This window comes from Microplitis mediator, chromosome 6 (genome assembly GCF_029852145.1).
Source record: "Microplitis mediator isolate UGA2020A chromosome 6, iyMicMedi2.1, whole genome shotgun sequence".
Lineage (NCBI taxonomy): Eukaryota > Metazoa > Arthropoda > Insecta > Hymenoptera > Braconidae > Microplitis > Microplitis mediator.
This window is the reverse complement of record NC_079974.1, coordinates 20,262,257-20,288,901: the sequence shown is the minus strand read 5'-3', so window position 1 is coordinate 20,288,901 and position 26,645 is coordinate 20,262,257. Positions and strand designations below refer to the sequence as shown.

Genomic DNA, 26,645 nt, shown 5'->3' with positions numbered 1-26,645 from the left:
GAAGAAAGAGAAGTGTGCAGCAGACAGAAGTTAAGAGACAGACATATGTATACAAGCACACATTTAAATTTAAACGACTGTGTAGTTGAATTACAAATTGACCAATGGCAGAGTATCGTCACGTCACCACCGACCAATCATGTAACTTGAAGATGACGACAAAGCTAAAAATAACTTGTATATATCTAGGCCGGTTGTTGCTGCAAAATATCTACAGTCGTGCGCCGGCAGCCGACGACTAATCATTATTTCATGTGAGTTTTAAACTGTGCACTGTGTTTTTGGTGGAAATAACCTATTTTGAGGATTATTTGAAGGTATTTTATTTTATTTTTGATTAATTGTCACTTGAAAATATAAATAATTCAAAAAAAAAATTTAGTGTCATAATAATGAAGTTTTCTGACGTTTAATAATTTTTGAATTTTTTTACAAACAATAAACTACAAAAAAAAAATATTTGAAAAAGTTGCACGTCTAGTTTTTTTCATTTTCTACATGTGTATATTTTTAGTTTTTTTTTTTTTGTAATTTGTTAGAATAAAATTCGAAAATTGATAATTGTCGACTTCAGGATGATTAATAATTTTTGAATTCTTTTAAAAACGATAAATTTAAAAAAAAAAAATTTGAAAAAATTGCACCTCTAGTTTTTTTCATTTTCTACATGTGTATATTTTTAGTTTTTTTTTTTGGCACTGACATGTTGAAAACAAAATCCGAAAATTGTCAATTGTCTGTCAGTTTCACGATCACGTGTTAATTTTTTTTTCACAGAAATAACTTATATTTGTTATCAACAAAAACAAATTTCTCACTGATTATTTAATTGCCAAATTTGTTTGTTTACATAAAAATTTAAATTTAACGATTGATACCAACAAGAAAAATTAAATGGTGAAAAAAAACTACAATTACAATTGAAAATAAATGGAGTTGGAAGTACACGTGGTTTTGATACCTTGTGATTTTTCACTAGAACTCAATATCAACAGACAAATCAATACATAAGATAATATCTCACTAGATGATAACGATAAGAGTACTTATGTTATTTAATAACAACAAAATATACTTTTCGTTGTGTAATAATGCGGTGATTATTCTTAACACATTTTTTAAACCGATATTTAAAAGTTAAAAAATAAGCGTACGCGATTCGTAGAAAATCTTTTATGTTTCAGGTTCTTTATGATTATTAAATTTTTTATTGTTTTGCTTTTTTAATATGAAAGAAAAAAAAAATATGTGTATAGAAGAAGAAGAACTAGGACGTTTGTATATAAACACTTCTTTTATATATATGAATGTAATTGTTATACATATATATAAGTAATTGTAAATAGCAGCCACGTTTCTTAGAGACCAAGTGACGATTACTTTTTAAAATTGCCTTTGGCTTTTGCCGATATAAAATTAACAATACAGTAACAATGATAATGATAACAATAGATCTAAAAAAAAAAATTTAAACACATTAGCATTTTAAAATGAAATGGAGTTTCTAAAATATAAATCGAATAATTAATTGAATATTTAAGAAATTTACTCATAAAATTATCCTAAATATTTTAATTGTTTGTGTGGGTATTTAACGTGTAGATAAACAAAAAATAATAAAAATTTATCGACCATCGTTTAGAAATATAAAACGTAGTAACTCAAGGTTCATTATGACCATGGCCTTGTAAGCTATTATCCTAAATTTATATTACTTTTCATTTTAATTAATATCTTGATTTAAGTTTACGTTCCTTAATTACAGTAGATTATTATTTTATATGATCCTGAAGTTAGCAGACAATTGACTATTTTTGGATTTCTTTTTTTAACAAATCAATTACAATAAAAAAAAAAAAAAAAAAAAATATGCACGTGTAGAAAACTAAAAAAACTATAGGTGCAATTTTTTTAAATACTTTTTTTTTAATTATATCGTTTTTAAAAAAAATATTAGATTTAAATTAGCAGACAATTAATAAATTTTTAGATTTGATTTTTTTTCCAACAAATCAATTACAAAAAAAAATGCACATGTAGAAAATTTCAAAAACTCCAGATGCAATTTTTTGAAATACTTTTTTTTTAATTATATCGTTTTTAAAAAAATTATAAGATTTAAATTAGAAGACAATTAACAAATTTTTGGATTTGATTTTTTTCCAACAAATCAATTACAAAAAAAAAAATGCATATGTAGAAAATTTCAAAAACTCCAGATGCAATTTTTTGAAATACTTTTTTTTTAATTATATCGTTTTTAAAAAAATTATAAGATTTAAATTAGAAGACAATTAACAAATTTTTGGATTTGATTTTTTTCCAACAAATCAATTACAAAAAAAAAAATGCATATGTAGAAAATTTCAAAAACTGCAGGTGTAATTTTTTGAAATACTTTATTTTTAAATGTATCGTTTTTAAAAAAATTATTAGATGTCGCCTAATTGCAGTATCATTTTTATCTGATCCTGAAATTAGCAAACAATTTTTTAATTGTTTTTTTTTTAACATCAATTACAAAAAAAAAAAAAAATGCACATGTAGAAAACCAAAAAAACTATAGGCGCAATTTTTTTATGTCGTTTTTAAAAAAATCAAAAAATTAATAGACCTCGGTTATGAGTATGAATGTAGCAGACGACAAATTTAAAATTATTAATCAATAGAGTAAATAATTGATAAAATTGAATTTTAAAAAATCGCGCATTTAAAAAATTTTCAAATTAATAAGTGGATTTTTTATAAATATTATTTTTTAAATTATTTACTCTATTTATTTATAATTTTAAATTTATCGTCTGCTACATTCACTCTCATCCTCGGTTAATTTCAGTATCATTATTTTATATATGAATACATTTTTATGTTTACTTATAGTATTTAGTAGTTACTCAGTATTTAAATGTTTTACTAAACATTTTTATTTCGCTCGGTGCTCGCGGTTTTATTGCCAAAATATCTTGATCAGTAGACTTTAAAATTTAACTCCGTAAAAAAAATGTAATGAATTTATATAAAGAGACTTAGTGTGAAAATACAAAGTACCTCATTAATGCAAATAAGATTGAGCGTAACCATGCCTTCTGTAAGTTCATTAAGCTTTTAACATGTAGGTGAGACTTCAGGGTCGCAGTTAAATAATAAAAATAATAAGAAAAAAAAATGTAACCAAGTTTATCCATTTATTTTGACTTAATTTCTTATATTACATTTTATTACATTACATTAGACTGTTTCAAGTGTATGTGCAATACGTAAACGTGTTCTTGACTCCAAATTTGGACACAACACTGGACAAATTTCATAATATAATCCTCCTTCATAAACAAAATTAAATTTTATTTATAAAAGTAATAATTAATTAATTTTTGTTTTTTCTTTTCTCTACATAAGATAATTATTTAATTATAAATTATAGCCGTTAAATAAATTTATTTAAACTGATGGACAGAAAAATAATTGATGCATAAAAAAAGTTGATTATTATCAATAGGTATATTGGACCCTGTTCGTTTTTCCGAGGTCAAGCAGAACGTCTTCTCGGCTCTCGAATCTTTTTATATTATTCTTCTTTTCAACTCACACATTATTTTTTTTTTCCACTTCTTTGCAGCAGGAGACTTTTGTTTACAGACTCAAAATTTAAAGTTAAAAATAAATCCATAGATGAAAGTTATTATTATTTTTATTGTTATTTTATTTGTAAATTAATTTGAAAAGTAAAAAAATAAATTTTATGAAATAATTATATAAAAGAGTAATTTTAAAATCTATAAAATCCTTCTCTGGCACACGCTCAATCTCTTTCACTTTTATATTTCTCAGCCTTGCGTTTACGCGCGTGCGGTAAAAGCATTTATTATCCACTCACTCGAGAGTTGGAGTCCAGTCCGCGATAAAAGGAGAATTTTTACATGCCGAGAGATATCATGATCGCCAGACGAGTATAAACTTACGTGCCTTGTGTATCGCCTTCTTTGGAGCTGAAGATGATATTTAATTATTATTATTTACATTAATTTTAAACAAATTTCATTAATTTAAATATGAACTGCAGTTACCCGAGGTCTGAATTTTTGAATTTTTTTTCCAAATGATAAATTATAAAACAAAAAATTTGAAAAAATTCCACTTGTAGTTTTTTTAATTTTCTACATGTGCATTTTTTTATTTTTTTTTGTAATTTCGTTGGAAAAACGGATCCGGAAATTAGTAATTTCAGAATCATGTGCAAATATTAATAATTTGTGGGAAAATTTTGATTGTAGGGAATAATTTCGTATTTTATTTAAAATAATAATAGATTTTCTTTAGTATCACCTTCGGTTCTTGACAGAACTTTACAGAAATAGTATACAAACATATATTGCTTGTTTGCACATTTTATTTATTTGAAATATTGAAAAAAAAAATTAGAATAAATTTTTGAAATTTTATTAAATTTTTATCTACTGTAATTTTATGCAGATTTATGACAGAAAAAAACTATAAAACTAATGTATCAATTAAAAGTTTATCGTCATTATCATATTAATCAATAAAGTTAGAAATATATATATTTATATGCTTTCATTTTAAATTTATGTATTATTATGATAATTAAATTTTGTAATTTATGTTAATTAAAAATGCATATATTTAAATTTATTTTATTCTTTTTTACATTTATCAATTAATTGATATTTTTAATATTAATATTTTTTTTACTTGAATGTAAAATAATAAATTTTAAATTAAAATAAACTGCTTTTAATAATAATTATTAAATAAATATTTAATTTTATAAATTAAATAATTTAAATCATCTAAATAATTTCAACCCTCATGAAAAAAAAATTATTCGTTTTTTTTATCATCGCGCACACACGATATGCGGGTTATATTATACGAAATAAATATATACATCAATCTCTATTAATTTTTCTGTCATACCCGTGTTTAATTTCAAAGTAACACAATTTATTCTCTCGCAGAGAATAAAAAATATAAATCTTGTCTTCACGTATCGATACTAAAAATAAAAAAAACCTCGTTATATTTTTCAAAAAATTTTATTTTTAAATGAGTGTGATCGTAGCTGACGATTAGCAATTTTTTAAATTTTTGAACAAATAAATAAATTATAAGTACAGTCGACTACCCGTTATAAGCCTGGTCTAGGGGACGTAGGGGAAATTTTTCTTGGGATTTCAGTCTTCCCACTACCGTGCGTTTAGTTTTGTTCTCGACTACCCGTTATAAGCCTGTTTTATTTTATATCATTTTAAACGTCATATTTACATTTTGTTACATACGTCACTATCCCAATTTTTCTAGTGTTTGTAGCGCTAAAATAAATACTTATCTTTTTACACTGATAATAATTGTAATGCAAAAAATTATAATGACAACGGTATTAATTACAGTAATAATAATAATAATTGTTATTGATCAACATAATGATCAATAAAACTTTAAAATTGTAACAGAAGCTTTAATTGTAATTAATGATTACAACTATGAACAATAAATAATATCTTACTTAATAATGATTAAATTATTCTCCGCGAAACATCGATAGTAAATTTCAATCATTTATTTTGATATTTGTTCCTATTGTTAGTTTATAATTTAGAGAATTTTAACGGAGGCTTATAAGGGGATGTCTGGTACGAAACTCAAAAAAGTGGTTAAGTGGGGGAAGCTGTTTGGTCTCAGTAACTCCCGATTGAGGGGAAGAGGCTTATGACGGGTAGTTGATTGTATTTCCCATGTAAAAATATTTGGCCGAAACCGTAGAATTTCATTGGAAAAGACTGAAAACCCGCCAAAATTTTATTCTTAATAAATGGGCCCGAAATCGGCCTATTTTCAGCTCTTTTGGGTCTGGTTTTCGGCAATTTAAAGGCCTAGTTATCAGCCATTTATAAAGTGACCCATTTTTTGGACTTGGGTCCACTACCTGAGTCTTCGGTCGGCCTAAAAAAATTTTATTATTTTTTTGACTTTAAATTTTTTTACCCGGGAGTATATAATTGAAAAATCAGTACCCGCATTTTTTTAAATTTCATTACTTAAATCAATTGATTTATTCATTTATAATTTATAAACTGTCTCATATCTCCACGCAGAGAATTTTTGAGTAAAAATCATGATATCTAGTCAGTAACTAAATTTTTATTGTTAGTAGAAATTGCACTTCATTTACATGCTATCGAGTAGTATATTTTACAGTGTACAGAAAAAATTTATATATTTACCACATCTCGGTGTAATACTTTTTTGGTAATTTTTACTAAAAATTTATCTGCCTGTGCTACATTTACTTTCATTGTTTTCATGTAGAATGAAGAAAATTTGTTATTAAAAAAAGTAAAAAAAAGACTCCTGCACTCTACATTTCAATACTGCAGAGTAGAGGCTGGTTTAAAACTTCGGCTTACGCTTAACCATGTGTGTGAATCTACATTAACATTTATACATACATACATACGTATATATGTGTATATATTAACCAGCGAGCACATTGTACGAGTGAACAGGAAGCATAAATTTTATGAACACCAAACATAGAAGAGTGGGCAAACGCGAACAAGAGAATAGGCATAGAGTTTTAATGAAAACTTAAAATCCTTTTCACGGGAGTCTGAACTCTATCATCCATCATATCCTTTATCAAACAAACAAATAAATTATCCTTCATATATACACTGTTAAAAATAATTTGAAAATTACAATACAAAAGGAATTGAATTTTCATAACTAGATATTTGAATTGAATTTTTAATGAAAAAAGCTTTAAATTTAATATACGTAATTTAATAATCAAGCTGGTATTCAAAATTAAGAAAAAAAATATGAATTTTAATAAACGTACTTCAAATTTATACTTGATTTTTAAATTTTCAAAGCAAGTATTGAAAATTCTAAAACATATATTGAATTTTAAAAATTTTATTTGAAAATTCAAAAAAAAGTATTTGAAAATCCAAAGTGTTAATTTTAAAATTCAAAAACGTGTATTTTAAATTCTATATGAAATTAGTAATGAAATTTCAAGCACAAATGTATGTGTTTATTGCGTTATATACAATCTTTTAAAATTCAAACAATTTTTTTTACAGTGTATGCAATAAAAAGAAGATATTTATCGTCTTTATGTAAAAACTGTAAAAAATAATTATTCAAAAGTTTAAAAAAAACATTAACTGTTTTTATCTTAATGATATTCTTATTGCTCAAATTTTGAACACCCATTGTCTACATAAATTTTCTTTTAACAATGACCTTGTATTGTACATACATACCACACAATAAACTAGTCATACTACTATAGTGTATAGTAGCTATTTCATTTCCTTTGTCCGTTTCCTCTTGACTCTAGTGGATTTTATTAATATTTTAGTTTGCTCGTATAGTAATATAACGCAACCATAAGTAACTCAGTCACCGCATTTTGTTTTATGTTTATTTTAAATTCATCGTTGGCCCTGTATCTTATTTTCTTGTTTTATGCTTCTCTTCGTTCTATTATACCTTACATTCACCGCATAATTTTATTTCCATACATAACAGAGCCTTCTTTTAAAACTTTTAACTAAACTCTTCTTCTACCTTACAAATATACCACATAAAAAAAAGACGTTTACAATCGTGCCTTTTAAACGTTTATTTGCATAATATATTGACTATTGCCATTGTCGAATTTTCATAGTCAAACTTGTTTTACTTTTTTTTCATTTGTTGCCTTCACTCTTGTCTTCTTTCCTTTCTTTTACCAAAAACTCATTTTTTTAAACAAAAAGATACTGCGCCTTCGCGCTAAAAGTATTTTGGAGTGGACTATTATCTAAATAAAAAGCTTTTGCGAAATTTAAAAACTAGCACCGCCTACGAGAATGTTTACTGTACAGAATTTAAACAAAAAGATTTTTTTTTAATGCCAAATGAATTGGAGTTGCGTAATAAATGAGATGCGTGAGAGCGTTCATCCATCGCATCGCGGCACTTTTGTCCTCAAAAAAGGGTTCCTTTTTAAAATTTTAAGTCATCCAATTATCTGTCCTATGCTCATATGATATTTTATTTTTAAATTTTTTTTACAACTATTTTTTGTTGATGCTCAGCTTTAATCCCACGAATGTTATTCTACGAAGCCATCTGATCTCAAGCAACGTGTGCACGCAGAAATATTTTTTTAAAATTCAACACGCAACTCAAGAAGGTTACAAAGAAGCTTTGTGCTACAAGTAGAGTAGAGTACAGTGTATTTGTATAGAATTATATAGCTATCGTTTATAAATTCTTATATGTACTGTAGTACAGTAACTTATATGTGGGTATAATGTGAGTGTAACTCAATATTCATCCACCTTCATTATTCGATAAATCTGTTATTTAGTCTCGGAAGTATAAATAAAATAATAATATTTTTATTGGCGTATAAACTCGACTACACTGGTACTGAGTTTATATATTTTTAGTAGGTTTCATAGAAATAGGTTGCATTTGTACTCATGGTGGAATTCTCTAAGAATTTAGCCATAATCTATCGTAATTCGTTGAGTAGGTTCCAAAAATACGCTTGGTTCAAAAGTTTATATATGTATGTATATATAACGCAAAATACATGAAACTTGGGATATTTATTCTGTGAGTGATTAGCTTGGTTCAGTTCAAAAATGAGCGAAATCGGTCGATTAGTTTAAAAATGGTGGCGATTTGAAATTTTCAAATTTTCAAAATCGCTACTTCTGCCGCTTTTTTCTTATAGAACTTTTTAACGGAAACATGTAGTATATATTTTAGTATATAAATATGTTTTCCTTTTTTTATTTTGTGTTGCAGGATAATTTTTCGAATTTGAATAAGGGTTTAAAGTTACATGATTGGTTTCTGTGTTCTTGTTTAAATTCCATTATTTTTCAGCGGTTTTTGACCTCGAAGTTCATCAAAGATGTCAAAAAATATGAATTTTTGATTCAATTTTATCTTAAAACTTCAAAATAATGAGAATTCTACTTCTATTTTGGATGCCGATGGTCTTTTCTATCTGTGGCGGTTTTTGACCTCGAAATCTATCAAAAACGTCAAATAATATTAACTTTTAATTCCATTTTATCTTAAAACTTCAAAATACAGAAGTCATGAAAATTCTACTTTTATTTTGAATGCCGGTGATCTTTTCTATCTTTGCCGGCTTTTGACCTCGAAATTCGCCAAAAAACTATTAACTTTTGATCCAATTTTATTTTAAAACTTCAAAATACAGAAGTTATGAAAATCCTACTTCTATTTCGGATGCCAAATGACCTTTTCATTAGACTTCATAGAAATCTATCTATTGCATTTGTCCTCACGTTGGAATTTTCAAAGAATTCCGCGTCTATCATAATTCTCCGAGTAGTTTCCAAAAATACCATCGGTTCAAAAGTTTATATATGTGTGTATGTGTATATAAGCGAATGATCTTTTTTTTTGTTATATGTTTATTAAAAAAAAAATTTTTTTTTGATAAATGATATCTTGAAGCAGTAGGTAGTTATGCATTCGAAACATAACGTCAAAGGAACCCTCGGATTCCGGACGATCCCAACCATACGTCAAAATTAAATGATATCTATTTATAGATTTAAGTGTTATGTGCAACAAGCAATGGCTTTCAAGCATATATATATTTTTAATTCGCTAAATAAAAAACCAAATAATTTAATTTATTAAATATTTGACATTTTTAAAAACGTGTTTATAGTTTGTTAATTTAATATATTTTTAAGTTTTAAATATGACAAGTTTACGATGCAGTAAATTAAATTTATTTGTCGGTAAAAATATAAGTTATTATTTTATAAATTAAAAATAAGTTAAATCTGAGATAAATAAGAGTTCAGATTTAAATAATCTTTTGTATACTTGATATTACGTGATGTCGATGTGCGTTATATGTATGAGAGTAATTCTATACAGTGGTATATATATGGGTCACTGGGGATGCCATTTGCTTGGTCGTTTGTCTGGGTTTGTTGTAAAAGGCTCCGGTTAAACCCTTTGTAGATGAATATAAACAGCCGTAGACGATTTGTGTCTGTCAAAGAGAAATGCGACTCCTTGATGTAATAGCCGACAAAGAGAATAAAGAACAGAATACATTGAACGATAGAATGTAATAATAGCTGTATAACTATATACATACATGTATATATATGTATGTTAAAAAATAATACCCAAGAATTTTATTTGCAAGATATATCACTAGATGATATGAAAAATATTTTATGGTATTATAAAATGATAGATAAAAAAAGGGTCCAGGAAATTATAGAAGATTAAAAAGGGACTAGAAAAATTATTATGAAATAACTGGTTGACCCTCAGTAAAAAAAAAATACATAAAAATGATCACTTTTTCTTGTTTAATATTTTTTTTTAACGTATCTAACTTAAAAAAATGACCATGCGACATCCGAAAAAGTGATTTCTCATCATTAATTTATTTTGAAATTCTAAGGTAAGATTAAATGAAAAATCAATTTTTTTTTCGACATTTTATGAATTTTCAGTTTGAAAGCCGTGAAAAATAGAATTCTGGAATTTTGGCCATAGAAATTAATCATGTAAATTCAGACTTTTATTCAAATTTGAAAAATTATCGTAAAACACGAAGTGCAGTGCGGAAAACAGCTTAGTCTATCAGCTGTGACGTTCTTTTTAGAAAAAGATGACAGATGTTTCCGTTAAAAATTTTTTAAAAAAAAATTTCAGAAATCCAAAAAGTGCATCCGTCAATTGCTCATAATATGTAATTATGTATTAATATTAAATTTTTTATCATGTTTTACTAAACATATCGTTAGCTAAAAATATATATGTTTTATTTTGGTATGCATCTAATTTTATTTGACGTATTGGAAGTAACTAATCGTAAAAAACAGAATTATAGAATTTTGTAAATGCGGAAAAGAGCTTAGTCTATCAGCTGTGACGTACTTTTTATAAAATAAGGACAGATGTTTCCACACTGTAAAAAATCACCGGGGTAAGTCCAAGCGGTGTAGGTGTTAAAATCGGCGGTGACAAATTTCAACACCGAAAGTGGTGTGAAAATAACGCTGCCGCCGGTGTAAATATTCTGTACCGGTGTTAAAAAAAATTCCCCGGTGTTAAAATAACGCCGCCACTGGTGTAAATTCTAGACCGGTGTTAAAATAACGCCGCCGCCAGTGCAGATATTCTTTACCGGTGTTAAAATATTTTACTTTGTGAATATTTTTACTTATTCGTTATAATTGTTAATAAATGATATTTTTTATTAATTTTCATAAAGAACTGACATTTATTATGTTTTATCATCTTTAAAGTAAATATTCCAAGTGGACGCAGTTTACACCGATATTTCTCCATTTTTACACCGGTTTAACACCGGTATTTTAACACCGCCGAATTACGCCTCCTACACCGGTGTAATTTCATTTTACCGGGCGGAGTTTAAATGAGTTCATTTTTGACACCGTTCTTTTTACAGTGGATTAAAAAGTTTTTAAAAAAAAAAAAAAGTTTTGGAAATCCAAAAAGTGCATCCCTCAATTGCTCATAATAATTTTTTTCCTTACTATGACTTTGATTACTATTTTAGTAATTTTTTGTCACAGTTAATTTTTATTTGAATTTTTTTTCAAACGTATCATTAACTGAAAATATATATAAACATTTTATTTCGGTATGCATCTAATTTTATTTGACATATTGTAAGTAACTAATCGTATAAGATATTTAGAGTCTGACAAAAAAGCATTTCACCTAGATTCACTTTACTGAGAAAATTAACGATCACCATTACTATTACTAGTCGGTTTTACCAGTACAGTATAACGGGTGAAATCTTATTATAGAACTCGATGGTTAAAATTTGCTAAGAAACTTTATGAAAATAGTTTTGACAGAAATTGACAGGGCTTTTAGCTAAAGAAACTCGACCACCCAAATAATATTTAGCCACCTTTGTTTATGTTCAAAAATCACCCATTTGTCACTTGGCGTAATGTCATCGGAACGAATATTTTAAGATAACCGTTTACATAACATACAAATTTATTGATGATAAATAATTATTTAAATAATTTATTTATTTAAAATTTAGTTCACAGGCTTAAAGTTTAAGGTCAAATATCGCAAATAGCAGGCGTGCGATATAAAAAACCTTTGAAAAAACCGGAAGAATGAAATATTAAATGGGAAAAAAAATAATAATAACAAATTTTAAGTATACAAGTAAAGCCTTACTATTAAATAATCCATTATAATTAAGGTCACATTAATCTCCGTCAGTAAAAAAACAAAAATAAATAATATTTTTAATCGCGGTTCCTCGGGAAAGATGTGACCTTGGTATCTAGCTCGTCATATCACAGCTAGACCTTTCTTGCTTTTAATCCGAAGGTCAGTTTGTAGAGAATCTGAGTGTTAATCTATCCTTTTGTTCGTTGGACCGGAAGATGTGAGACGAGCGAACTATATCTATAATTAATTATACGTACATTTAATTTAATAAATAAGTCCACGGAACGAAAATAATGGAAACTGTTCCCATAATTTTGTGAAATTTTTTCCTATATCATCATAGGAATTACAACCATAAATTATGGGAGCAGTTCCTATAATTATAGGAATGTTTCCCATAATTATAGGAATAGTTCCTATAATTATGGGAATAATACCCATAACGTTATGGGAATGGTTCCTCTAATTATAGGAATGGTTCCTATAATTTATAGGAATACTTTCAATAATATTATGGGAATCATTCCTATAATATATAGGAACTATTCCTATAAATTATAGGAATCATTCCCATAAATTATGGGAACCATTCCCATAACATTATAGGAACTATTCCTATACCACTATGGGAACTATTCCCATAATATTATAGGAATGGTTCCCATTCTATCATGAAAAAATTAATTTAAAGAAAAGTGTGGCAATCACTTTTACAATACACAGAAATTTGATTTAGTATAGAAACAAAAATTCAAACATTGAAAAAAAAATCCATATTTAACAAAAATATTAAAATTTTTAACAAAAAAATTTTTTTTAACAAATTTAGCGTCGAAGAAACTTCATTTGCACAGTAAAAAATATTGTGTATTTGTGTTAAAAGTGGTCCGTGTTAAAATTTTTGTGTTGATTATTTTCTGTCAAATCAACACAATTCTTCGTGTTACTTCAAAATTTTTAATCGATTTACTCTTCAACACTTTGAAAGTGTTACTTAGTATAAAAATCGATATTATCAACATTTATTAAGTGTTACTTTAAAATCAACACAAAAAAAGTGTTGAAATTTTAACACAAATTTTGTGTTGAAATTCAACACAAATAGTCTGTGTTGAAAAACAACACAAATATTGTGTAGACCGTTTCCAACACACAGATTGTGTTGATTTTAACACAATATTTTTTACTGTGTGGATCTCTCCATATTATTCGGGAAATTTCTACACTGTTTTGCAAAAAAAAAAATTTTTATGATATTATTGGAGTGGTTCCCATAACATAATGGGAATAGTTCCCACACCATTATGGGAATAGTTCTCATAATATTATGGGAATGGTTCCCATAATGGTATGGGAACTATTCTCATACTATTATGGGAACTATTCCCATAAATTATAGGAACGATCCCTATAATAGTATAGGTACTATTCCCATACCATTATGGGAACCATTCCCATAATGCATAGCAAAACTTCCCATAATTTTCTTTCCGTGTAGTTAAATAATTATTTAATTAAATTGATTGCAGGTTCAATGATAAATAAATAAAGTCACCATGTACAATTTAAATGTTAATGTAAATCCTAGTCCAACGGCTGCTGCGGGTCTTCTTGGAGTCACAGCGGCCGAGGTAACACCGCGTACACCTGAAATTGTTAATTCATTGATTGCTATGACAAATCCCTTCGATAGTTACTCTCATGAACGAAGTCGTGATAGAACGGATTCAACGAGTAGCGGAGGTGAATTGAGTCCACCTAGTGTTCAACATACCTGCAGTCAGCTTATAAAAGAAGGTAAAATAATTATTATTTATTTAATTATATTTTTAATTTACTTTTATTATTCATTTGTTATATTAATATTTAAATTAAATCCAAGATTGTTTGTTCGTATTTAATTAGGGCTGAAATTGACGCTGCAGACTAAGAGGCGAGCTAATAATAGCGGGGATGAAAGCAAGAAGAAGTCCAAAAGAGAGTACGGAAGTGCTGATGATGAAGAGGAAGATGATTCCAGTAACAACAATAGTCGTGTTGGGGTAAATTTTATTTTATTTCGAGTCGAACTCCATTAACTGAGTTAGTCTACGGACCGGAATTTTCTTTGAGTTTCCGAGTTAACGGATGCCCCTTCTTCTTTAGAAAGTAAACTATACGCATGCGCTCTTACATATACATGGATGATGACAGATAAATGTACGCAGATGCATACAAATGTTCGGTATCAGGTGGGAGAGCGTAGGTCGTAGTGGGGGTCAAGATTGAGGGGAAGTTCCGAGTTAATGGAGTTCGACTGCACTTGATTGTAAAACTTGGAATTTAATTAATTAATTTGTTTGTTTGTTTTAGTTGACGCCTGAAGATGAGGAGAGACGTAGGAGAAGAAGAGAACGTAATAAAATAGCAGCGACGAAGTGTAGATTAAAAAAACGCGAAAAAACTGTGATCCTCGTACAAGAATCAGAGACATTGGAATCACAAAATCATGATCTTAAGTCACAAATACAAGAATTAGAGACCCAAAGACGGAGACTTGTTGATATGTTGAGTGTACACGGGCCCACGTGTCTCAAACAAGGGAATACAAATAATACGGATACTTCGTATCAACAACCGTATAATAGTGACCCTCTATTACTGCCATATACAGAAAATTATTCGACGACAATAAATCAACCGCAGGATTGTATCACAATTGAATACCCAGTTAAAATTGAAAATTATGATTCAACACCGCAAAATTATTACAGACAAGACAGTCCTTATGTGCCTACTTCAGATGCTGGATGCACTGTTTAGTTTATCATTTTATTTTTTTTTTAAATTAATTATTATTAATACCATTAATTTGTTCGCGCATGTTTTCGATTTAAAAGACAGCGAGATTATTTATTATTTATAATGCATTCCATGGACACGTGAATTCGGAATGACTAAAATTATTAATTATAACAGAATTTGTTTAACTAAATTCAAATTTTCAAAATTTTTTCCAATTGGTTTTCTGATAAACGTCAAAATTATAAGCATGATTTGATGAATTCTTAAATGACACCAGGTGCCGTTTTGACCCCAGTTTCAAATTCTTTTTTAATTTTTAATAAAAATTATCTATGATAAAGTCTGAGGCTTTGTAAAGTAAAAAATTTGCTACAGAATTTATTTTAAAATAAATTTTGAAAACTCTTGGTCATTTTTTCACACCAGGGTCAAAGTGTCACTGCATGACATGCGACATTTCACGCGTATCATTTAAGGGTAAATACTAGGGGTGTGTCGAACTTCGAATCGAATAATTCATAAGTTTTTGAATTATTTGTAAATATTTTGAATAATTTATAACTAGGGACAAGATTTTTGCCTTAATTTTGAAATGAATGGTTCAAATGTTTGATACTTCGGCGAAAATATTGGTCTTATAAAAAAAGTTTTTAAACAAAAGTTGTAGGAAATTTAATTTTCTATAAAAATGTCTTTTATGATTTTCTTATAGGATCAATATTTTCGCCGTAATTTAAAAATTAAGATTCATAATGAATGATTCAAATTTTTGCTAATTATGAAAATCTTAATTTTGAAATCACGGCTTCCTTATTAATCCTAACGAAAAATCATAACAGACATTATTTTTAGAAAATTGAATTTTGGACAACTTTTGCTTGAAAAATTTTTCTATCCAACCAATATTTTTGCCGTAATACAAAAAATTTGACATCATATTTTTTAACTAAGGAAAAAATCCTCGTGTTATTTATAACCTTGAATCATTCATAAATTCGCGAATTATCAGAAAATTTACGAATAATTTAAAATTTGTCGTTTTAACGACTTAAAATTGTAATATTTTTTTTAATGATTCAAATTTTAGTCAGAGGTAATGCTCAGACACAAATCTACGAAAAAATTATTTCGTTACTTAAAAAACTAAGCTCTTCATTAAATAAAAATTAAATATTTAAAAGCTGATCAGAATTTTTTCCATTCAGATCGAAGACTTTGAAAAGTTGCAAATAATTCAAAAATTTTCGAACGTTTCGATTCGATTCGAACACGATTCGCACGGCCTTAATAAATACTGTCATTAAAAAAAAGTAATAATTAAATTTAAATTCTCTCGTCGACCACTAATACGTTCTTCACTAATTAATGTATTATTTATTTATTATTTTTTTTTTATTAATTAAAAGACATTCCTGCGTATCAGTGCTACTGTGACATTCTATTATAAATATATCGGCTTGAAAAAAATCATTTAATAAATAAAATTAAATTAATAATATGAATAACATGAATCAAAAATATATAAATATGAGCCAGTAAAAAATAGAGCTAGTGCCGGTTCACTGCTCAACATCTCAATCCTCATACAAAACTAATATAATCAACAGTTAACTAAAGACTTGTTTTTCTTTTTTTAATTTGTCTTCCGTTCATATTAAGATTTAAATAAATATATAAATATTATTTAAAATATAGTATATTAAAAAAAAAAAGTAATAAAAATAACACGAAAAACGATACTTATAATAAAATCGAATATAGAAATATTTAATATTAATAATAACAAATTAATAATACGTAATATATAATTAATACATATAAATATTTTGTACTATTAAAATTAAAAAGTATAAAATGATAATTAATTATTAAGACATTTATATTTAAATGAATTATATATATATTAGTATACAGTAATATTTACTATGACTTACAAATTATAACGTATTATTTTTGTTGATAAAAAAAAATAATTATATATTTGTATTACCTAACGATATACCTCAGTATAACTTGTAAATTACTTTATAAATCGCTAATGAATTTTTACGATCGGCATTGCAATAATTTCTTTCATTATTTTTATTTACTATTGTTGGTTTTTTTTTTTTAATACTTTTCATTACACTTTATTTTAGTATTAAATTGGTGCTATCGTAATTTTTTTATTGAGATTGTAGATAAAATGAGAATTAAGTTAATGAAAGTAATAAAAAGTCGGTCGTAAAAAATCATCGATACCTGTAAAATGTTTCCATAATTAACTCAAGTTAATTAAATTACCATGGCAAATGTATAGATAAGCAAGCGACGAAATTAACTCCTGTAGTCTTGATAAAAGTTTGTGTCCACTGTAGATTTTTTTTTTTTTTTTTTACGAGTGTTGACATAAAAAATAGACAGCAGGATGTTAATATTTGGATCCTGAAGTTGGCAGACAGTTAATAATTTTCGGATTTTTTTTTTATAATTAAATGTAAGGCCACTGACAGTTCCCCCTTTTTAAAAATATTTGATGACTCAATCGTAATGACTGTAGTAATTTTTTATAGTTAATTAAAAAAAAGTTAAAGCGTTAATTTAAAAAAGGGCAACGCAGTTACAATTTTGACGAGACAGATTTTTAAAAAATTATTTACAGTTGATATTAATTAGGAGTTGAATCAAATCTGGAATATCAAATTTTTTAATGATTTTGAAGTGGCAGACAATCAACAATTTTTGAATTTTTTTTCAATGGTTTAATTAAAAAAAAAAAAAAACTAAAAATATGCACTTGTAAAGAATTTGAAAAAACTACAGGTGCAATTTTTTTTTGAATAAATTATTGTCTAAAAAAAATAAAAAAATTATTAGACGTCGACTAACTTCAGTATCATAATTTTTTATGACCTTGAAGTTAACAGACAATTAACTTTTTTTCAACAATTTAATTAAAAAAAAAAAAAAACTAAAAATATGCACACTTACAAAATTCAAAAAATTCCAAGTGCAATTTTTTTAAATATTTTTTTTTTTTATAATTTATCATTTTTAAAAAAATCAAAAAATTATTTGACCGTCTAATTTTAGTATCAAAATTTATTTACCAATTATCGTTTTACTCCTAATTGATGACAACTGTCAGTAATTTTTTTAAAAATCTATCAGCAAAATTAACTTTTTTTCAATTAATGCTTTAATTTTTTTCAAATTAATTAATAAAATTTTAATACTATGAGAGTTCAAGATCATCGAATATTTTTAAAAAGTAGGGAGCGCTCTGAGAATGCCCTAAAAAAAAAACTAAAAATATGCACATGTAGAAAATTTAAAAAACTATAAGTGCAATTTTCTGAAATATTTTTTTTTTTAAATTTATCATGTTTATAAAAATCCTAAAATTATTAGTTGTCAGCTAATTTCGGTATCATTTAATATTAGTTACTTTATTATTGTTATTGAATTAATATGCACGTAAGACAATTATTTGGCTGTTTGTAAAAACTAAATTTAAATAAACGTGCGATGTGAGCATTGATAAATCAAACAATTTAAATAGAGCCTCTATTGTGTAGCTGTTTGACGTCTACCATTAGAATAATTTTGTTTGCATTGAGCCATTAAATATGCTTTTGTTAATCAAATATTAATACCACTCAATAGTTTATATTTTATAATTATATCAATATATATATATTTTTTTTATAATAAAATTCAATTGATAACTGCCAAGTATTTTTTTAAATTTATTTAAATCCATTTCTTAAACTTCTGTTATAAAAATCTACTATTTGAGTGATTAATTATTGATTAATTAAAACATATTAATTATTGATGTAGTTCTTTAAGCTTTTACGTAACGTTGACATGTAAAATATATATTTGTGATTAGTGAAGAAAAGTTTTTATTTAAATAAAAGTGCCTTATATTTTATAATTATGATTACAAAGAAAATAAATTATATTATATATTTTTTATATTTTATTTAAAAAAAAAAAATGATGAAAATTAATTATTACACGCACTCATAATTACTCTCGTACTTTACAATTAAATTTAAATTATAATGAGTTAATTTCAGTGACATAAATACAAGTATTATTATTTTTTTTTTTAATAAACGGAAAGTCAATTTTTGTTTTCATTTTGCGAAGTCTTTCGGGAAGTAATCAGAATAATATATTTCTTAATAATAAATTGAATAAATTTCTATGTCTTAATTTTACGAGCCCCTGGAAAATAAAAAAAAATTTATATTAATATTTTGTTTAATTAATTTCAAAGTAATTAATTATGTGATAAATGAATACTTACACAATAATATTATTGATAGGAATGTGAATGAGTTTTACGAAAAATCCAATGAATCCCATTATACAAAATCCAATAGCAGTAGCGATAGCTATTTTTTGAAATTCTATAATAGAAATAAATAAAATTAATTACTGACTTAAAAAATTTATTTTACATTTTAATTAATGACAAGTAATCATTTAATTGATTAATTAATTAAACAAATAAATTATTAACATTAGTAATAGTAGACGTTTGACAATTTTTTTTTTTTTATCCAAACATCAAAGTATTTAATTGCCAGCATCTCTATATATTTTAATAAAATAATTTTTTAAAAAAATGTTTACAAGATAATTTTTCAAGGGAACTGTAGGCTGTCTAGTTTTCTCTACATATCATTTAAAAATGCACTCCTATTTTTTAAAAAGTCTTTTGTATACATTTTCAAAATTCATATAACTTAATATTGGATTTATTTAGTTAAAAAAAAAAAAAAAAGTCGATGGTCTGCTTTTACTGTCGTTATTATTAATGAGTGTAAATGTAGCAGACATCAGACAAATTTAAAATTATTAATAAATGGAGTAAATAATAAAAAAAATATATTTATAAAAAATTCACTTATTGATTTAAAAATTTTTTAAATGCTAATTTTTTTAAAATGTTAATTTATTAGTTAATTACTACATTTATTAATAATTTTAAATTTGTCTGACGTCTGCTACATTCACACTCATTAATTATTACTATAAAAATATATGAGTGCAAATGTAGCTGACTATTGGAATTTTTCAAATTTTTGAATAAATAAAATGTAAGTATAATAAAAATTAAAAAATGCGTATGTAGATAATTGAAAAATCAGTACGCGCATTTTTTAAATTTAAATTAATTTATTTATGAATTGTTTCATGTGAATACAGCAGACATTTGTCAATTAGTATAATTTTGAAATAAATGAACAAAAATGCCCATAAGAAGGGCGATTCAAAAGTATTAAAATTTTTTTTTTCTAATCGTTTTAAATCATTTTTTTTAATAAGGGAGAATTTAAAAATCGGTGCGTGCATTTTATATATTTTTTTTTTTTTGTTTCGTTCGTTTTTCTTATAAATTAATATTTGTCTCATATCTGCTACATTCTACTCATGTGAATGTAGCAGACATGAGACAATTAATAAATTTTAGGGCCAGTTTTTCAAACCGAGTTTATTTTTATCCGGATTTTAATTAAAATTGCTAGTATACCTATGTATTAATAATATATAGATATATCAGCAATGATAATTAAACCCGGATTAAAAATAAACCTGGTTTGAAAAACTGGCCCTTAAATAAACAAATTAAAGTAATGAAATTTTAAAAAATGCGCGTACGAATTTTTCATTGATTTAAATACGCATTTTCAAATTTTTACTTGTCAGTTACATTGACATAAAATATATACCAAAATAATAATAAATAAAATATATTACCTTTTCTATCAGGTTTTGTGCATCTTTTAACTAATCTGATGCTGTCCTTAGTAAATTTACGACTTGGTTCAACGAATTTCTTAATTTGATCCATTGCAAGCTTCAATAACTAAAAAATAAAATAAACATAATAATAATAACCTTAAACCACAGATTAATAATTCAGTAACACATAAATTATTTATAAAAATATCAATTAAATATAATTAATCCAATAAAGTGCAATTCATAAAATAATATCAATTACATATGTTACAAAAGTTTATTAGAAATTTTTACTCCAACTTAAACAACTTCACAAACAATCACATTAACAATAAACATTTGCAGTAAATGTATTTATGTAAAAATAATGATTGACTTTAGTTTATTATAAATAATTTAATTTATTTGTTTAATTAATTATAAATAAAAAATACAATAATTAACTCACGTTCTTTACTGCTGAGGACTACCTTGTAAAATGTAATTTGACGTACGGATAAAGACAACCTCACACTGCTAACTGTATATTCAACATCTACGTGGACACAAGTTACTGTAATCGTCACTTCCGTAATACTGACGTTGGATCTTGAACGTTATCACAGAAGCCAACTGAACGAAAAGTATAAATCTAATATTCAAACCGGAGCCGAGCGCGCCGCCAAAAATCCCGCCAATATTCAAACTTAAAATCTGACACTACAAACTAAAACTATTTATTATATAGAATACAGGGTTTTAAAATTTCAAATGCAAAATTTCATCTTTAAAAAATTTAATTTAATGGCTAATTTAAAATTTCACCATTAAAATATTTAATTTAATGGCTAATTAAAAATTTCACCATTAAAAAATTCCGATACTGAAGTTAGCCGACGTCTAATAAAATTTTGATTTTTTTTAGACAATAATTTATTAAAAAAAAAAATATTTAAAAAAATTGCACCTGTAGTTTTTTAAATTCTCTACAAGTGCATATTTTTAGATTTTTTTTTTTTTTTTTTTTAATTAAACTGTTGAAAAAATTCAAAAATTGCTGATTGTCTGCTAACTTCAAGATCATAAAAAATTAAATTTAATCACTAATGGGAAATTTCACTATTAAAAAATTAAATTTAATGGCTACTGAAATCGCGAATGCATTAAAAAAAGGAATGCATTATTTACAACCCTGATAGAATATTAATATAAATATATCAGTTATTTTAAAATTAAAAGCACTAATGCATTAAAAAAAAAATCGCATTAATTATTTTTTGTGATGAATTTTTTTTACCCTCCTTCCAAATTATTTTTTATAAATTTATCAATTATGTAATTTTTATGATACTGAAGCTAGCAGACGTCTAATAATTTTTAGATTTTATTTTAGACAGTAAATTTTCAACAAAAAAATTTTGAAAAAATTGCACCTGTAGTTTTTTAAATTCTCTACATGTGCATATTTTTATTATTTTTTTTTTTTTTATTGATTTATTGAAAAATAAATCCAAAAATTTTTAATTACCTGCTAACTTCAGGATCGTTAATTTTTAAATCTAGATAATTAATTTATAAAATTATAATTAATTAAAAAAATAATTAGTGATTAATAAAAAAAAAATTTTCAATTTAATTACTGGTACGCATGATATGAGTCGACTCATCATTCAAAGTTTTTATTGGTATCCAATTTACCGCGGGATCTAACTTTCTGATGATAGTGGGGGTATTTATATAAATGTGTATATGTATATGTGATTGTTATCCATATACTCGGGTATATATTACGTGTATTAGTTTAAATTACAGTACTCGGTCGAAGTTAATTCAATATACGAAGAAACTTTGAGCTGACAAGATGTATCGTATTATCCTGGGTCTCGTTTTGTGCCTCTCGGTGTCCACTTACGCTGTTATTTCGGACTGTGGTATGTTTTATTTTTCCACATTAATTATGATAAATAATTATTATCATTATTTATGTATTTAAATTTTATCAATTTACTGATTATTAGTTTTTAAAGAACTCTACTTACGTACGTGTTTACTAGTTTTTTTGTTTTGCCAAATAAATTTAAATGTAATAACGTAACTAGATAATTTAAAATTATTTTCTAAACTTTCTAATATCCTTTAAAGGATCATAAATTATTTTACTATGAGAACAAGTAAAAGTTATAATTGTTATTTTTGTAAATCGAGTTTAGTTCTTTTTTTTTTATTTTAAATATTTAAATATGAGTGTAAATGTAGCAGACATCAGACAAATTTAAAATTATAAAGAAATGGAGTAAATAATTATTAAAATTCAATTTTTAAAAATGCACTTTTAGAAAATTTTAAAATTGATAAGTGCATTTTTTGTAAATATTATTTTTTTAATTATATACTCTATTTATTTATAGTTTTAAATTTGTATGATGTCTGCTACATTTACACTCATTATTTAAATTTGTCATCGTACACAAAATTAAGTGATACCTTATCAAGCTTTTACGTATGAAAATTTTAATCTTATTATGCACATCTACTTTCCTGAAACCTTTGAATTATAATATTATTATTTACGATCCTGAAGATAGCAGATCATTCAAAATTTTTGGATTTTATTTTGAACAATTAAATTTGAAGAAAAAAAAAAACTGAAAAAATGTACGTATAGAAAAATTAAAAAAACTATAAGTGCAATTTTTTTAAATATTTTTTTTTTTTTTATAATTTATCGTTTACTACAAAACCCAAAAATTATTAGACGTCGGCTTATTTCAGTATCATTATTATTTTACTAAAAATTAATGATCCTGCAGATGATGGTAAAGTTAGAGGACATCTGACAATTTTAAAAACTTTTGAAATGATAAATTGAAATGTTTATAAAATAAAAATTTAAGAATCCATGTTTAGAGGATTCAAAATTCAGTACATGGATTTTTAAAAAATTTAATTATTTTAATTATTTAACTTTTTTATATGTAATTAAAAAATTGTCGTATGTTTTCTACATTTACACTCATATCCTGCAGTTAGTAAATTAAAAATTTTCGTGTTTTGTTTTTTCAAATTAATTACCAAGAAAAAAATTAAAAATATGCACATGTAGAAAATTTAAAAAACTAGGCGCAATTTTTTAAAATATTTTTATTTTATAAGCCATCGCTTAAAAAAAATCTAAAAATTATTAGATGTCGATTAAAAATTATGATACTGAAGTAGCGGACGTCTAATAATTTTTTTATTTTTTTTCAAAACGATAAATTAAAAAAAAAATATTTGAAAAAATTGCACTTGTAGTTTTTTCAACTTTTTTACACGTGCATATTTTTAGTTTTTTTTTTTTGAATTAATTTGTTAAAAAAAATCCTAAAATTTTTAATTGCCTTCTAATTTCAGGATCATTCAAAATTATATAAAAAAAAATTTTTTTATTCGAATATTAATTGGATATTAAATCGTTTCATTTAAATTCAATATTTTTTTAAATTTCTTGTTACTTAGTGACTCATTATTTTGATGAACGGGTTCTTTGTTACATTTTTTGAACTGAAGACTTTGGTTACTGCGCGATAATTTGAATGATACATAGAAAAAATACTTTTTATTTTTGTTTTTTTTTTTTAAATTAAATCTTATCTGCATTGTGAATCATTTTGAAGAATAACTCTATAATAAAGTTGTGTAACAAACATATATATAGATATATTTGTACATATTAATGAGATATAATTAAAATAATTGATGCGATTCATTGAAACGTGACAAAAAAAATTTTTTTTTCTAACATTCTCGTCAATAACAAAGTAATAACTTATAAGTTAATATTTAATTCATTTATGTTTCTCTAATGAGTCATTGAGAATAAAATAAATACTAAATATGTTGTAAATAAAATAAAAATTAATGCGATTAAAATAAATCATTAAAAAATAAATAGAACCGATAAATATATTTGATCTATCGTGAACTTAAAGATTAAACTAAACTTCATTCAGCATTTCTAGTTAAATAGTTTTATCTATGACCCTTGATTCAAGATTAGGCACTTTGGCCTTTGGTCTAATAAATATAAATACTCAAAATAATATAATATTTGTAAAGCAGATACCATAAATTTTGAAATTACTTCCGTTCAATAATAACTGAGAAATATAACATTGATATTAAATTTAAAAATAAATTCTCTTTGCTGATAATTATTTTTTATATTTATTTCAAACGATTACTGATAAAGAAATGTTTTTTAGGCTCAAAAGTTGGAACATATAATAATGTGACTGTTAGCGACTGCGATCCTGATGCGAATACTTGTATATTAAAACGTGGTACAGATGCAACAATAACTATTTCCTTTGGCGTTGGTAAATTACAAAAAAAAATATATTTTTTAAAAATACCTACTCCAGTTGTTTAGATTTTTTAATTTCATAATAATGGTAATTTTAGACAAAGACATAAGTAAAGTTAAAGCTGTTGTTCATGGAATTATTGCAAATGCTCCATTACCGTTCCCATTCTCTCATCCAGACGGTTGTCAAACATCAGGACTCACATGCCCACTGACTAAAGATAATGGCCCATATCAATACACAACATCTTTACATGTTGAAAAACTTTATCCCAAGGTAAGTTATTACGACCCTGAAGTTAAGAGACAATTTAAAATTTTTGGACTTTCCCTTCTCTTTTTAAAAATTTAATTTAGTTTAAAAAAAAAAATAAAAATATGCATGTGTAGAAAATTTTAAAAACTACAGGTGCAATTTTTAAAAATTATTTTTTTTTATAATTTATCGTTTTAAAAAAAATTCAAAAATTATTAGACGTCAACTACTTCAGTATCATAAATTAGCAGACAATTAACAATTTTTTTATTTTATCTTTAATATTAAAAAAAAAAATTAAAAATATGCACATGTAGAAAATTTAAAAAACTACAGGTGCAATTTTTTAAAATTATTTTTTTTTATAATTCATTCTTTTAAAAAAAAATTAAAAAATTATTAGACGTTAACTACTTCAGTGTCATAAATTAGCAGACAATTAACAATTTTTTGATTTTTTCTTAAACAATTAAAAAAAAACTAAAAATATGCACATGTAGAAAATTTTAAAAACTATAGGTGCAATTTTTTAAAATAGTTTTTTTTTTGTAATTTATCTTTTTATAAATAATTCAAAAAATATTAAGTAGTTGATACTAAAAAAAACTAACAAGATGACCTTGTGTTATGAAAATAAGAACATGTATGAGTAATTGGTAGTATTTAATTTACAAGGATATCATTTTTATAGCTCAAGGTAGGCGTGAAATGGGAACTCAAAGATGAAAACGAGGATACTATCGTCTGCGCTTTGATTCCTTCTGAAATAAAATAAACATGAGTATGACAAGCAGGAAAAAATTTATCAACAAATGGGCATTTTTGAAACTTAAACTTAAATTTATATATTAATGATTTAAAAAGTAAATAAAAAAAATTCATAGCTACTGGAAAATATTTATATTTATAATTTTAAAATTAATTTTTCTTACATTATAATAATAACAGCATTAAATAATTTAAAGTTTCCTATACTAATAAATTACAGAAAAAAGTTCAGTTATTATAATAAAATAATAATAATGTATTGATATATTTTGTTAAATAAATTATCATCTACTAAATAATAAACTTCTTGGCATTTTTATCATTATCATTAATTGTTAAATAGTTTATAATTTACTTAAACTTTTTTTAAATTAATCATCTTATAATTTAATATTTCAAATTTTAAACGGAGTAAAAGTAACGTAATCACAATTTAAAAAATACATACGTAAAAAAATTAAGTTCGATAAATAGAATGCTGATATTAATTGGCTAGATATTGTCATGAGATATTTA

The 26,645-nt window shown here is 25.1% G+C and overlaps 3 protein-coding genes across 3 annotated transcripts; 2 read left to right on the top strand and 1 right to left on the bottom strand.

Annotated features, from left to right (window-relative positions):
* Positions 1-171: 171 nt before the first annotated feature.
* Positions 172-18,757, top strand: LOC130670640 (activating transcription factor 3-like). The gene is made up of 4 exons (XM_057474085.1): positions 172-317; positions 13,788-14,055; positions 14,164-14,300; positions 14,611-18,757. The coding sequence occupies exons 2-4, from the start codon at positions 13,815-13,817 to the stop codon at positions 15,058-15,060; spliced, it is 828 nt and encodes a 275-aa protein (XP_057330068.1). The 5' UTR covers positions 172-317; positions 13,788-13,814; the 3' UTR covers positions 15,061-18,757.
* Positions 18,758-19,096: 339 nt separating this feature from the next.
* Positions 19,097-21,384, bottom strand: LOC130670644 (protein transport protein Sec61 subunit gamma). Its single transcript, XM_057474090.1, has 4 exons — positions 21,230-21,384; positions 20,797-20,905; positions 19,340-19,442; positions 19,097-19,257 (listed from the first exon to the last, which is right to left on the bottom strand). The coding sequence occupies exons 2-4, from the start codon at positions 20,888-20,890 to the stop codon at positions 19,248-19,250; spliced, it is 207 nt and encodes a 68-aa protein (XP_057330073.1). The 5' UTR covers positions 20,891-20,905; positions 21,230-21,384; the 3' UTR covers positions 19,097-19,247.
* A 1,149-nt stretch (positions 21,385-22,533) lies between these two features.
* Positions 22,534-26,145, top strand: LOC130670643 (NPC intracellular cholesterol transporter 2 homolog a-like). The gene is made up of 4 exons (XM_057474088.1): positions 22,534-22,691; positions 25,005-25,118; positions 25,204-25,382; positions 26,053-26,145. Exons 1-4 carry the CDS (start codon positions 22,622-22,624, stop codon positions 26,134-26,136), a joined length of 447 nt encoding a protein of 148 aa, XP_057330071.1. The 5' UTR covers positions 22,534-22,621; the 3' UTR covers positions 26,137-26,145.
* Positions 26,146-26,645: the final 500 nt, after the last annotated feature.